The 13,023-nt window shown below is 45.7% G+C and overlaps 1 protein-coding gene across 5 annotated transcripts in view; it reads right to left on the reverse strand.

Moving 5' to 3' along the window:
• Positions 1–13,023, reverse strand: part of sema6bb (sema domain, transmembrane domain (TM), and cytoplasmic domain, (semaphorin) 6Bb) — a 161,169-nt gene continuing 148,146 nt past the window's right edge. For 4 of the 5 annotated variants that reach the window (XM_024279410.2, XM_024279409.2, XM_024279412.2 and 1 more), the window contains one exon: positions 1,534–2,420. In XM_024279410.2, coding sequence (XP_024135178.1) covers positions 1,534–2,420 — 887 coding nt within the window. Of the gene's footprint in view, positions 2,421–13,023 lie in introns of all 5 variants that reach the window. The other variant, XM_024279408.2, reaches the window with a different exon arrangement.

Raw genomic sequence — 13,023 nt, forward strand, 5'->3', positions numbered from 1 at the left:
TTCAAGCAAAAGATCCGGATTTATTTAGACTAAAAACCGCATCAATAGGATATTTGAGAGAATTTGATGGGAAAAGAAGAAAAATAAAAATGTTGCACAGGAAATAAGATGCATTTCTACTTTTATAAATCAAAAATAGGTTTTGAAAGATGTGGAAGTTTAAAAAATGCAGACAATGAAGGCAAATTCATGACAGCAAACGATTAAAACACAAGTTCTGAAAAAGTAACCTTCAGGTTCCAGTTCATTAATCCGGTTTTCCAGTTTTATCGTTTCTCTGATCTGAGATTGTCTGAAGCTTCTTCTGTTTCCATTCGCTTCTTTTCTGGCTCTGTTTGGGAATTTGGCACCACCAGCGCTCATAAAACGAACCCTAATAACCATGTGACGAGCATGAGGAGAATTATCCACAATTTATGTACGGAATTTCTGAGAAAGATCAACGGAAACATCAAACCCAGACCTGAAAATGGGACTGATTCCTGCAGGTTGTTGTTTTCTACCTGCACTCTGTCAGGGTGATGGAGAAAAGCAGGACGGCGACAACGATCTTACGTGACTGTAACACAAAAGCATCACGCCACCGTCACCCGCCGAAGCTCCACACATCTCCACCTGAATCCAGAACAGATAAGGACGCACAAAACCATCGGAGCAGACAAAGAGCTGAAAGAGGAACGCCACTCCCATCGGCCGCCGTCCACCTGTTCTCTGCGGCCCGCTTTTGTTTGTCCAGCCACTGGGGATGACCACTAATGGAGCCCCCTCCCGACTCAGCCTCACCGCTCTCCTTTCCAGGTCGGCCGCTGATGCTCAGCCACAGGAGACGGCGTGCCGGCCGGCGTGGCTTACGCTCATTGAGATTCAGGCGGGAAAGGCGCAGCACTTTTAACGGTTGTTTGTTGCTGCAGTCTCCTCCTGCTGCCGGACACAAGACCTCAGTGTGGTGCAGAGGAGACCAAAGCAGCTCCCGAGTGGGCGGAGCTCCACAGGAACGGAAATCCCAAAGAATCCGTCTCCACCCGCCTCACACATCCAGGTTAGAAAAATAGTAAACTGGCTTCATCGTCAGCTGTTGGTTGCTAATTATTGCTTTCCTTGACATAATCTGGAGTCTGAGCTCTGGTCAACTCCTCAGACGTCTGATTGGCCAACACAGAGCTTCAAGTAGAAATGGGAAAACCGTCTTTCCTCGTCTGATTCAAACTTCACAGTAACAGTAAGACGGATGCTGGTGGGGGGGTCGTCTGGCACAGCTACAGCGGTTCAGTCTCAGCACATTGTTGTCTGCTGGATGATACAAACAAACTAAAGATGGCGGAGTGGGCGGGGTTTAAGGACCAGCTTTCTCAGTCATCTTTTAGAAAACTGTCCCGTTCAGAGGATGGCTCTTTTGTTTGGACCCCCCCTCTGTTGTCTCGTCATGGCACCAATCAGGGAGGGGGCACAGCTGATGAAGGATGGCAGACTCCCCCTCTTCCCGTCACCTGAAGGTCGACAGTGGGAGGGGCTTCAGTCACTGCTGGCGTCCTCTCACTGGCCGCTGGGGGAGCGCTCCACCAGGTTCTTCCCCAGCAGGTGGCTGAAGTCGACCAGGTCAGCCAGGCCGCGGGGGCCGTGCACGTCGGGCCGGATGAGGCCCTGCCGCTGGGCGCCGTACGGCACGCCGTTGTAGTTGAGAGCCTCTTGACTCCAGCGGGGCTCCCCGTAGTCCATGTGGGGCGTGGGGGCGGAGACCACCCGCCGCCGGTCAGGCGACTCCTGCGGCGTGGCGGGGTAGATGTACTCGCCCGCCGAGTTCCTCAGGGTGGTGGGGCGGCCGCCGCCGTGCTCGCCTCTTTGGGTGGCGAGGATCAGGTAGCGCTGGCGGTCTGTGTGGGGGGGCAGCACCACCTCGCCCTGGTCGTCTATCCGCACCACCCCCCCACCTCCGTGCAGGTACTTGGAGCTGAGGTAAATGACGGCGTTGTTGGGGCACGAGGGCGCCACGGAGGCCAGGAAGGTCTGGCTCTGATCCCAGTCGCCGTCGGGGAGCCGCACGGCCCGCTTCTGCTGCAGGGGGGTCTGCTCCGGCGTGGGCAGCAGCCCCGGGTCCATCTCGCCTTTCGGCCAGCCGTTGGGCATCATGAAGTGGGCGTCTGGCTGAGAGCGGCGGCGATCCCCGCCGCTGGTTCTGGTCACGCTCATCACCGACCCGCTGCGGTCCTGACCCAGAATGCTCTGCTCCTTGTCGCTCTTGCGGCGGGCGGCGCCGGCTCTGGAGCCCTGGGAGTGCCGGTGCCGGTGGCTCATGATCCAGCAGACCGTCAGGCCGGAGAGGATGGCGCCCGTGGAGAAGGCGGCGACTGCAGACACCACCAGCAGGTTCACGGACACCAGGCCATCGGGCTCCTCCACGAACGTCTCCTGGAGGAGCATTCCTGCACGGAGACCAGAAACAAGTCAGACAAACGCGACACGTCCTCATGGTTCAAGACACGTGTCAAAGTCAAGGCCCGGGGGCCGGATCCGGCCCTCCGGGTGATTCTATCCGGCCCTAGAGGTCATTTTATTTTATTGTTATTAATGACCCGATGTTATCCTGGAAAACTATGGAGACTAAAATATTAAAGTTATTTAAGGTTTAAGTTGATTTATTCTGGAATAATATTCCTGCATTTTTATTATTCAGAATTATGTTAAAAAGTTACAGTTTTAAAGTTTTAGACATCGTCATTCTGCAGCGTTTTGGACTATTTTGGTATTTGGGGCGGCCGTGGTGCAGTGGTAGGGCGGTCGACTCCTGATCAGAAGTGAGCAGGTTCAATTCCCGCCTTGCCCGCCCATGTGTCGAAGTGTCCTTGGGCAAGACACTGAACCCCAAATTGCCTCTGGTGGGAGGTTGGCGCCAGTGTTCGGCAGCGGAGCCACCACCAGTGTGTGAATGTGTGTACAAGTATACGCCATTTACCATTTACTAAGACTTTTTAGGCTATTTTGGAGTTTAGCTAATATTTCAGCTACATGCTAGTTGTTTTGGCTAATATATATATATATATATATATTTTTTTTTTCTTTTAGTGTTTATGGCTAATTTTGCATTTAGCTAATACTTAAATAAAGAAATTATATAAAAAAAGCCATAACAAAACATCGGCTACAACCAGAACCTCAACAGAACTGGATTAAAGTTGTGGAGGAAAAAAAGACATATAAGCTTAAAATAAAGGGATACAAACATGATGAATGGATGAAGTAGAAACAATTTCTAAATGACACCAGTAACTCAAAAAAAAAAAAAAAAATTTAAATAATAGTAAATAGGAAAATGTATTAAATTCCAGCCTTTCATCTTTTTATCGTGTATAGTTTAAGAAAAGACGTCCTGAGAATGAAACAAAAACATTTCATTATTGGAATAGTTTAAAAAAAAAAGAATGAAACAGATTTTTTAATCTACAAAGTAAAAACATTTCTTGTAAATTTTTATACACATATCATTTTCTCACTTGTCCTTAAATTCATTTAATTGTTTTCTGTGACTTTCATAGATTAAAAAAATATATTTAATGGTAATATATTTATTTTAATATTATATATTTAATATAACAGTTAAATAAATATTTTTTTTAATATTTAAAAATATATATTTCATTTTTAACAGCTGTGCAATATATTTCCCTGCATATTTTACCATGTATGTTTATGTATGACAGATAAAATGTGGATTTGAAAAATAAAAACTTTGACAATCCATTTTTACATTTTATTATTCAATTGTTGTGAATTTGAGCTCTGATTGAAGTTTTTATCATGGCTCCTTAACAAAACATGGAAAGAAAAGTTAACATTAACAGTTGGATATTATTTACATAAAGATGGTAAAGAATAAAATATGTACATAAAATGTGAATAATTCCTGTGTGAACATAATTTCTGAGGAACTTTTGGTCAGAGAAGAACTTCTAAAAATCTTCAAAAACTATAATTATCCTAAAATGTTTCCTCTTTTAAAATTAGCATAACCTTTGAGTCATTAAGGTCCCACTCTGGTCATCTTCTGATCTGTGTTCAAAGTGGTTCCAGTCGTCTTTTCATTATGATTTTAGCCATAATTATAATTACGTTTCTGCAGAAAGGCAGAAGTTCATTAGAAATTCACCTCTGAGTTATGGGCCGGACTGCTGGTACAGAGCAACCCCGCCCCCCTTCCCATCAACCATCTGTTTACCTGCTCTCCCACTAGCTTACAGCCCCTCACACCACAACTTAACATTAGCAGTGCGACAAAAATGGCAGCAACATCGTTTCTATCCAGTCGTACGGTCTAGATCCAGAGTCCAGCTCAGACCAGGACAACAAAGACGTTCATGTTTGTCTGCAGGTGGATCCATCAGGATGGGGCGGAGCAGGACGCTTGTTCTTTTTTAACAGCATTTTTTCATCTGCTCCTGATTCACAGCAATATGAAATACTCAGAAATGTAATTTTAAGGCTAATTTTCTTTATAAATGTCCTTCATCATCATGAAAATACCACAAGAACATGTTAAAAACAGTTTTAACAGAGAAAATGAGAGTAAACCAACAACGATTCATGGACATTGATCATTTCTCCACTGCTTATGAAAATCTCCTCCTCTTTGTCAGACCAAAAACATGCTAAAGTTTATTCAGACTAAAGCGTCATGTTTTCATCTGGAAGGTTTTCCTCCTGCAGATTAAACTATTGCTGTAAAAGCTCCAACCCTCCACGGAGCCTGGGATGAATTATTAAAGACATGAATGTGGTCCGACCAAAGACTTCCACCGTTCAATTAGAAAAGCGCCAGAAGAAAAGCTGCTTCTGCAAAGCGGACTCTCCGGACCAACAAACAGGAGAACGGAGCCAAAGGCAGCAGACTGCAGGAGAACAGAGGCGTGGAAGTCGCAGACAGACGGAGCGATGCCCACAGCCAAGCTCGCCGTTTGGGGCTTTAAACCAACAACAGTAACAGTTGTTAAACAGCAACACAGACAGAAGCAGAAGGAGAACGTCTCCTCCAGGACGGCCAAACCAATCCTTAAACACGGATAGAAATTAGAACCAGTTCTCATTTAAATAGAGGAAAGAATCCGGAAAAACCAGGAGAAACTTTGTGGTAAATAAACATCCTTTTTATTTTCTGCCAACTTTTAATGAAGTAAATCCTCCTGGGAGTAAAAGATGAGGCCGGTGGCGTCGTAAAGTGCTGAAACACCCACCGACATTAATCTGAGGAGTGGCAGATTAAACCCGTGAAGGTCTTTTTACTGCTGCGGCGCCGCAGAGCAGATTATCTGCATGTTCAAGGAAAAACAAACAGGAGGCTGCAGCCTCATCAATGAAACCGGACCGAGGAGGAAGCTGCAATCAGAAGGTTCTGTCTGTCATGAACTGGAATTACTGCACTGGGACGGACAGCAGAGCAAAACACAGCTGCATCCTGACGGGCCGATAACAGAAACCCCAGAACCGAACCAGCAACCCGAAAGACGGTCCAACTGTTAGGACCACCGTGATTAATACAAGAGAACAAAATAGATTCATTAGGAAACAAGAAAAAGTCTGACTTTGAGTTTTTGTGATGGTTTGTGGAGAAAAACTGCAGCTCAGTTTGTTTTCAGCATCTTTGTGTTTTTTGTTCTGATGATGTTAAAGTGCAGCGAGATCATCAGATGAGGCTCTTCTGCTGTGAGAAAAGGGAGGAATAATAATCAGTTCATCAGCAAATTCTGTTTTGTGATGAGACTTTAAAACCATCCATCCATCCATTCATCCATCCATTTATTCATCCTTCCATCCATCCATCCATTCATTCATCCATTTATTCATCCTTCTATCCATTTATTCATCCTTCCATCCATCCATCCATCCATTCATCCATTTATTCATCCTTCCATTTATTCATCCACTCATCCATCCTTCTCACCCCATCTCTAAGAGAACACTCAGCCGCTTGTAGTCAGTATCTTTTTCCTTTTGTCATAATCCAGATCTCATGATCATAGGTGAGTACTGGAACAGAGATAAACCAGTAAATTGAGATCTTTGCTCTTCTCTTCACCACAACAGACCGGTGCAGTGACCGTAAAATGGTGACTCCAATCCGCCTGTCGATCTCACGCTCCGATCTTCCCTCACTCATGAACAAGACCCAAATATTTAAACTCCTCCCCCTGAGGCAGGAGCACTCCACCCACCGAGAGAGGACAAACTACCTTTCTCCGGTCCAGAACCATGGCATCAGACTTAGCGGTGCTGAATTTCATACCACTCCAATACACGCTGGAGGTCCTGGCTGGATGAAGCCAACAGGACAACATCATCTGCAAAGAGCAGAGATGAAATCCTGTGGTCCCCAAAACAGATCACCAAAGACTATGAACAGAATCGGTAATAAAGAGCGGTCCAAAGACAGAGACCGGACAGTCCTCAGTAAGGCTCCCCGTACCCCCAGAGCGCCCTCCACAGGACACCACGGGAACGTGCTCGAACGCCTTCTCCAAACCCACTAAACAAAATGTCCAAAAATGGACTGGATGAGTGAACTCCCATGAACCCTCCAGCAGTGAGATGATGAATACGAAGAAATTCTCAGTTTAAACTGAACCGTGTTACAACATTAAACCAAATCGTGGGGAAATGAATCAACAAGATTCTCATTAATATAAATGCTGGTAGAAGTGATGAAACAACAAAACAATAAAGATTCAGAAAAAAACATTAAATATGAATTAGACTAAAGATGATTCCTGTGGGCAGAATGGACCAACACGTCTGTTTAGACCACAATGCAACACTGAACCAGGTTTATGCAATAATTAATACCAGAGTCATGTGGCTGAATTCTTCTTCTGAGGATGAGGAGCGCGATGAATAACAAGAACATCTCCAGCTGCAGAGGAAGCTGCAGGTTTAGATCATTACACGTTTGAACATCTAAAGTGGGATTGAGAGGAACACAAAAGGAGTAAAAACTCTTCACAACAGTGACCTCAAAGCCCCCCCCAGATCAAATCCACCCCATCATCTTTTCCTGTCAGCTACAATCACATCCTGAAAATGTCCTCAACAATTACCTCCACCGGACTCTCCAGTTTGCCATTTGCATTGATTAAGAACTGTTGTTAATCAGCCGGCCCAGTTCGTAAATCAATGTTCTTTTCAGCACTAATTAGCGCTTTATCACCTCTCCAATAAGATCAGTGACACAGATGCACACAGGCCTTCTCATTAGTGTGGGTTCACATCAGTCAGAGAGCCTCTCCACAGCAGGAAGATCACATTTGATCGAGATGATGAGATGAAAACAGCTTTTACTCTATGACTCCTTCTCTCCATTTCCACGTTTCTACACAGTAAATAAAATAATAATATTCTCTGAGCTCAGATGGTTCTAAAAGCTACAGAAATGCTTCTTCACTCCTTTCCTTCATGCCATCGAGCAGAAACTCGTGGTTTCCTCAAACTAACCACCACAGACGACTGAAATCTTTGTGGGTTTGTTTCAGCTGCCGAGCTCTTCCATGTTTACTCTACGTTTAAGATGATTCTCGCAGGTTCCTCAAACCGTTTTGATCACTTTTTGTGTCTTTTTCTACAAACAATCCACTTTCTCTGTATTTTAAAGAGGACTTCTGGAAGCACAAATTTGGAATTTAGAGAACAGCTTGAATGCAAACATACAAAGTCCCACTCTGATCATTTTCTAATGCATTCCTGGTGATCTTTTAGTTAGAATTATGATGTTTTGATCCAAAATCCAAAAATCTGTCGTTTTCTAGAACACAGTTTCTGCAGAGCAGCAGGAGTTTATTAGAAATTCAGCTCCTTTGCTGAGACCTCTCTGTGTAAACACTCTCCCACTAGCTTACAGCCCCTCACACCCCCAATCTAAAATTATTGGTGCAACAAAATGGCAAATTAGATGATCATAGTGCATCATAATGTTCCAGGTCAGACCAGGAAAACAAAAACGTTCATGGATCTATTTGTCTGCAAGTGGATGCATCAGAATGAGGCGGAGCAAGGAGCTTATGGCCCCGCCCAGCATGATTTCTAAAGGTGAATTCACACCGGACGCAGACGACAGACGGAAGTAACATTTAAGTGAGCAGCTCCCTCTAACCAAAACTACCTAAAGAAAACAAACAAATAAAGCCCACAAACTAAGACTACCAAGAACCAACCTCAAACTAAAATAACAAAACCCAGCAGAATAAGACTGCTGAGGACAAAGAGCGTAAAAGAGAACAAAACAAACCAGCACCACAACAACAAAAACCCAACTGGATGGAAAGAGGTCCAGCAGTAGCAGCAGGATGTAACACTTCATCAGTGATACTGACAGCAGCTTCAGGGCAACATTTCAAACGGAACAAATCAAGAAAACAAATGAGAAAACCGGCGCACATCTGGACCGTCATCCTGACATCGTTCGCTGTGCGGTCTGCATGTCTGTCCTGCTGTGAGACCGCTGTCATTCTCCTGCAGCTGGAGAGGAAGTCCTCGACACGTCTGCAGATTGGAGACTTCTCTGAAGTCTCTTCGACATGACGGCTGGATGAGGAACATGAAACACTGCCAGTTTCTCCCACAGGTTTCCCTCCATTCTCTCTGTGGTGACGCTAACAGCAGCTTCCCTCCTCCTCTCCGGTCCGGCTCACTTAATAAAAGCCAACAGGCTGCTTGTCAGCCTGACAAACACTGAGCCGCTTGTCTTCAGGCTTCCAGCTCCAATTACAGCGCGGGAAGGAGCGGAGGATGGAGGGATGCATGTTCAGCCGAAAACATCAGAAGAGATGAGACTGAAGGAGACGAAAAAAAAAAAAAGATTACGGAGAATAAGACAAACAGAGATAGGACTTAGAAAGACCAAAGGCGGCTTTGCTGCAGCAACAACAGATAGTTAGCCATTAAATTTGAAGCTCAAAGATCCTTTCTCAGGTTCCAATTATGCGGCTCAGTTTGGTTCTTCGCCTTCACGCCGTTTCTCGCTGCTCTCTTGTTAGCCGGTAATCCTCGGCTGTACCCAGGACGGCTTTGATCACCGGAGCGGCGGCGCCACGAAGCAACAGCCTAACAATCCGAGCAGAGGTTTCAAACCTGCAGTCGAGCTCCTCAAAACCAAACATTCAAGAGATCTTTTTAAAGCTTTTCAATCATTTCTGCTTTTTTCTTAATCCCGACTCTGAGTAATGGCAGATTTAAAGATTGCAGATCTTACAGGTTTTTCCTGAATTAGATTTTATCAAGAAAAAGAAAAAAGCATTTCTAATGTGAGTCACTGCTGATGGAAAACAAGAATATTTCTGTCCTGCAGCAGCAGCAGTCCTGTTGAACCAGATTGTTTCTAACTGTATCTTTGAGCAGAAATGTGACCCCAACACAAACTCAAAAACTCACCAAAATTTGAGCACATCTAGCACTCGATGAAAAGGAATTCTGTCATAACCATCAAAAAGGTCAAACATTATGTTTCAAAATCCACTAATGAAACCAAAACCCAGGTGATGGGGAGGAAGTTTTGAAAATACTATGGGATGGCTGCCGGCAGGAGTGTCAGAACACAGTTCTAAACATTTATTCCAACCAACCTGCAATTGAACTGAACCTCCCTATTGCCCGTCACACCTGATCCAGCCCAGCCAGCAAGGTCAAGTACGCCCATATGGTTTCAAAGTGGGCAGAAAATGTGGCCCCAATTGGGTTTGTCCACGGTTTCCGTGGTCGATAGCGTAGCAGCTAACCCACTGAGACCTCACTTAAGTGGATGTGGGCGAACGCAGGTGGGGTCCATATTTTCTTCCCACTTTTGGCCTCGCTGGCTGGGAGGTAATCAGCAGCAGGTGAGTCTGGATTTCAGAAAAAACAGCAGGAGGTTGGCCCTCGAGGTCTGGGGTTTGACCTATGGCTTGGCGGCCCATTTTGTGGGAAAGTGTAAAGTTTTGGCGATTTTCACATTTTCCCAGTAATTGGTAAAAGTTTAAGTGTTTAATAATCTTTATTCCTCACTATAAAGATCCCCAACGTGATATTTTGACCCTTTCACACATTTCTGAGAAATCCTCTAAAAACCTGCGCTCTCAACAGAAGCCCCTCCCCATACCAATGAAAGCGAGCGGGTCCTCACATTGTGATGTCATAGCGTGAGACCGCCCCCTCCATGAGGAGTCTGTGCTGCTGGCTCCACCAATATGAAATGAAAGCGGAATGAAACACCCGCTTTCTCCACAGAGCTGACACTACCGCATGTCTTCCAGTTCTGTCTCCAGTGAATACAGAGTCTAACAGGTGTTTTAGGCGCCGGGCTGCGTCAGCTGGCGACTGGCTGAGACTAAAGATACTCACACACCGGCTGTGTCATTGCGCATTCAATCGCTCACTTTCAATGAAAAGTTTATGCAAACGTGTACAAATTCTGCTCTACGGGCGTTTGCAAAGACTTTTCATTGAAAGTGGCCGCTTAAATGCACACCGACGCAGCCGGTGCATGAGCACCTTAAGAACTGGTGCGGACCAGCCTAATCCTACCGGTAAAATAAAACAGAGCATCGCGAGGGCTCCAGGGGGGTGCCGTCCATGGTGCTGATGCGATGGGATTTCTGCCCACTGCTCTGATTATATAATATTAGGTGAAGAAATTCAATGACGCACGGGTTTATCTGATCTTTTCGTGGTTAATTCAAAACTCCTTTAGGGTTTTAACCTGGTTAATTCGTGATACATCAGTGAAAATGTCATGTATTATAACCACAACCTTTTCCATGTATGACCAATTTTCTTATTTCAAACATCCACAAAATGTACGTAACACCAGTGTGATCTGGAACCAGAGAAAGGAGTCGGGTTACCCTGATAAGATCTGCCAAGACAAACATAATTATGGTTGAACAGTGTGCTGAGAGTCACAGGCTGAGAGTCACGTCCCTCCAAATCCATACATTCATTCATCATTCATCTTCCAGACTGCTTCTTCCCTTTCGGGGTCGCGGGGGTGCCGGAGCCTATCCCAGCTGCTGATGGGCGAAGGCGGGGTACACCCTGGACAGGTCGCCAGTCTGTCGCAGGGCCCCAAATCCATACAGATGTGGGGAAACAGAGAATCGGGTCTTCTATCTGTGACTGGGATGCTAAGAAAGATCTTCTGTTTTATTCTTGAATAAATGGAGTAGAAGTCAGACTGTGACTCCTTTCTTTTTTAGAGGTAGTTTTTTTCTTTACAGAAAACAACACTACAGACCGATATAAGGGGGTCACAACCAGACAGAAGGGGTGTGGTCACCTGAAGTTAACCGATAGGCCACACCTATCAAAAACAGCAGATTCCTTCACATTAGGATGACTGCAGGTCAGAGATGGAAACAGGTAAACGACGTCTTTATCCTTTAGATAAAAGACGAAATAAATGACCAGATCCACCGCCGGTCTTTGAAACGTCCTCCTCCTCGGTCCTGATTACAGTCTGGAGGGCGTGGCCTTCTTCAATGCTAAATAACTCATTTGTGAGCTTTTTCTGGGGTTTCTACAGTTCAGCTTCTTGATCCAAAGCAAAAGTGTGAGAATATTTCTGCAGCTTGGGTGCTTGAATTCATCAAAACGGCTCACAGAGACTTCACAGCATCCCGGCGGACCCGTCGATGGCGCCGCCACATCTCTGAGTTTGATAGGTTAGGACTGTCAGAGCAGCTCCTGATCTGAAGGCCTTTCATCTGCAGAAATCTCTCTGTGTAATGTTAATGTGGTGTTTGCAGCAGAAAGGTGGAGCACGCGGCGGAGCGTGTGCATCATAGCGTGTGCGCCGCCTTCTGAACAAGAGCAGAGGTGGCGTCCACGCCGGCTGAGAAGGTTTCTCCTTTAGAGCCGTTTTTCCAAAAACTGCCATCATCTTTTCATGTTTTTTCTTTAGAAATCTCTTCTTTCATTCGTCCTTTATTTCTTCACCGTGAACCTAAATCCGTGCGTGCGTCCCCGTGTCAGAACCACACCGGTGCGAGCTCTTCAAGGTCAGAACCAGAGTGCAAAAGAGCGAATGTAATTTAAAAACAGGCCGACTTCCTTACTTGGAGGAGAGCTGGTTTCCTCGTAAACTGTGTTTACTTTCAGAGGCTGTAAAGTCCTTTACAGCTCCTCCCTGACCGTGGTCTGCAGACTGTAAAAACGTCCGCCCGCCTCTGCCGTGAGGCGAAAAAACAACCCAAAAATCCCTCTCGGCTAAGGGGCGGAGCCTGACAGACCTGCAGCTCCACTGATCAATGTGTTCAAACATTTATGCTGAGAGTTTTTCATCTAAATTCCCTGAAATCTTCAGCCGATGGCTGCAGATCTTCACCAGGACTTCTCCAATTCCATTTTTATTTGCTCCATGTTTTGGCGCCTAAAGTTCAGAAACCCTCTGTGGGTTTGTGAGGCGAGTCCAGGTTTGCTGTGTTAAACCCATCGGGCGGTGAGCAGTTAAAGCTCCTGATTGCAGGGTCTCATAAGTGTTCTTTTCCTCCTCCGCTGGAATCAGGAGCGTTCGTTGCTGAAGTTGAAGTCTTGATTACATCAGCAGACCCCATCTTCCAGTCTTCCCTTTGAGGCGGCTTCAGAAAGGTGGCCGACTCAGAGCGTCCGGTCGGGCCCGCCGGCCTGTGAGGGGCGCCGAGGCGTTTCCAGAAATCCCCGTGGTCGTCTCCCAGCGAGGTGCTCCTTTCATCTGTTCCTCTCCGCTGCAGACGACACGCCGCGGAGCTTCTTCTGTTGGATTTTTAATATTTCTGCTTTCAGCGCAGAGATAAATAAATATTCACAAACGAGTCAGAGGCTGTGAAGTGCAGAGCCGGTGTGCTCAGATTCACTCGATCCGCCTGAAGGGTTCACATTCAGAATCTTTTAGGTGAATCTGTCATGTGACGCGCAAACATGGATCACATCATTTATGAGACGGGATCCTCTCACCTGCTGAAAACACGCCTGTGGCCACAGAGCTGGTAATGGTATGCTGGTTATGGTAGTTCAAGAACCAGATGAATAATCTGGGGT

The sequence above is a fragment of the Oryzias melastigma genome, linkage group LG4 (assembly GCF_002922805.2).
Source record: "Oryzias melastigma strain HK-1 linkage group LG4, ASM292280v2, whole genome shotgun sequence".
In the NCBI taxonomy this organism is placed as follows: Eukaryota; Metazoa; Chordata; class Actinopteri; order Beloniformes; family Adrianichthyidae; genus Oryzias; species Oryzias melastigma.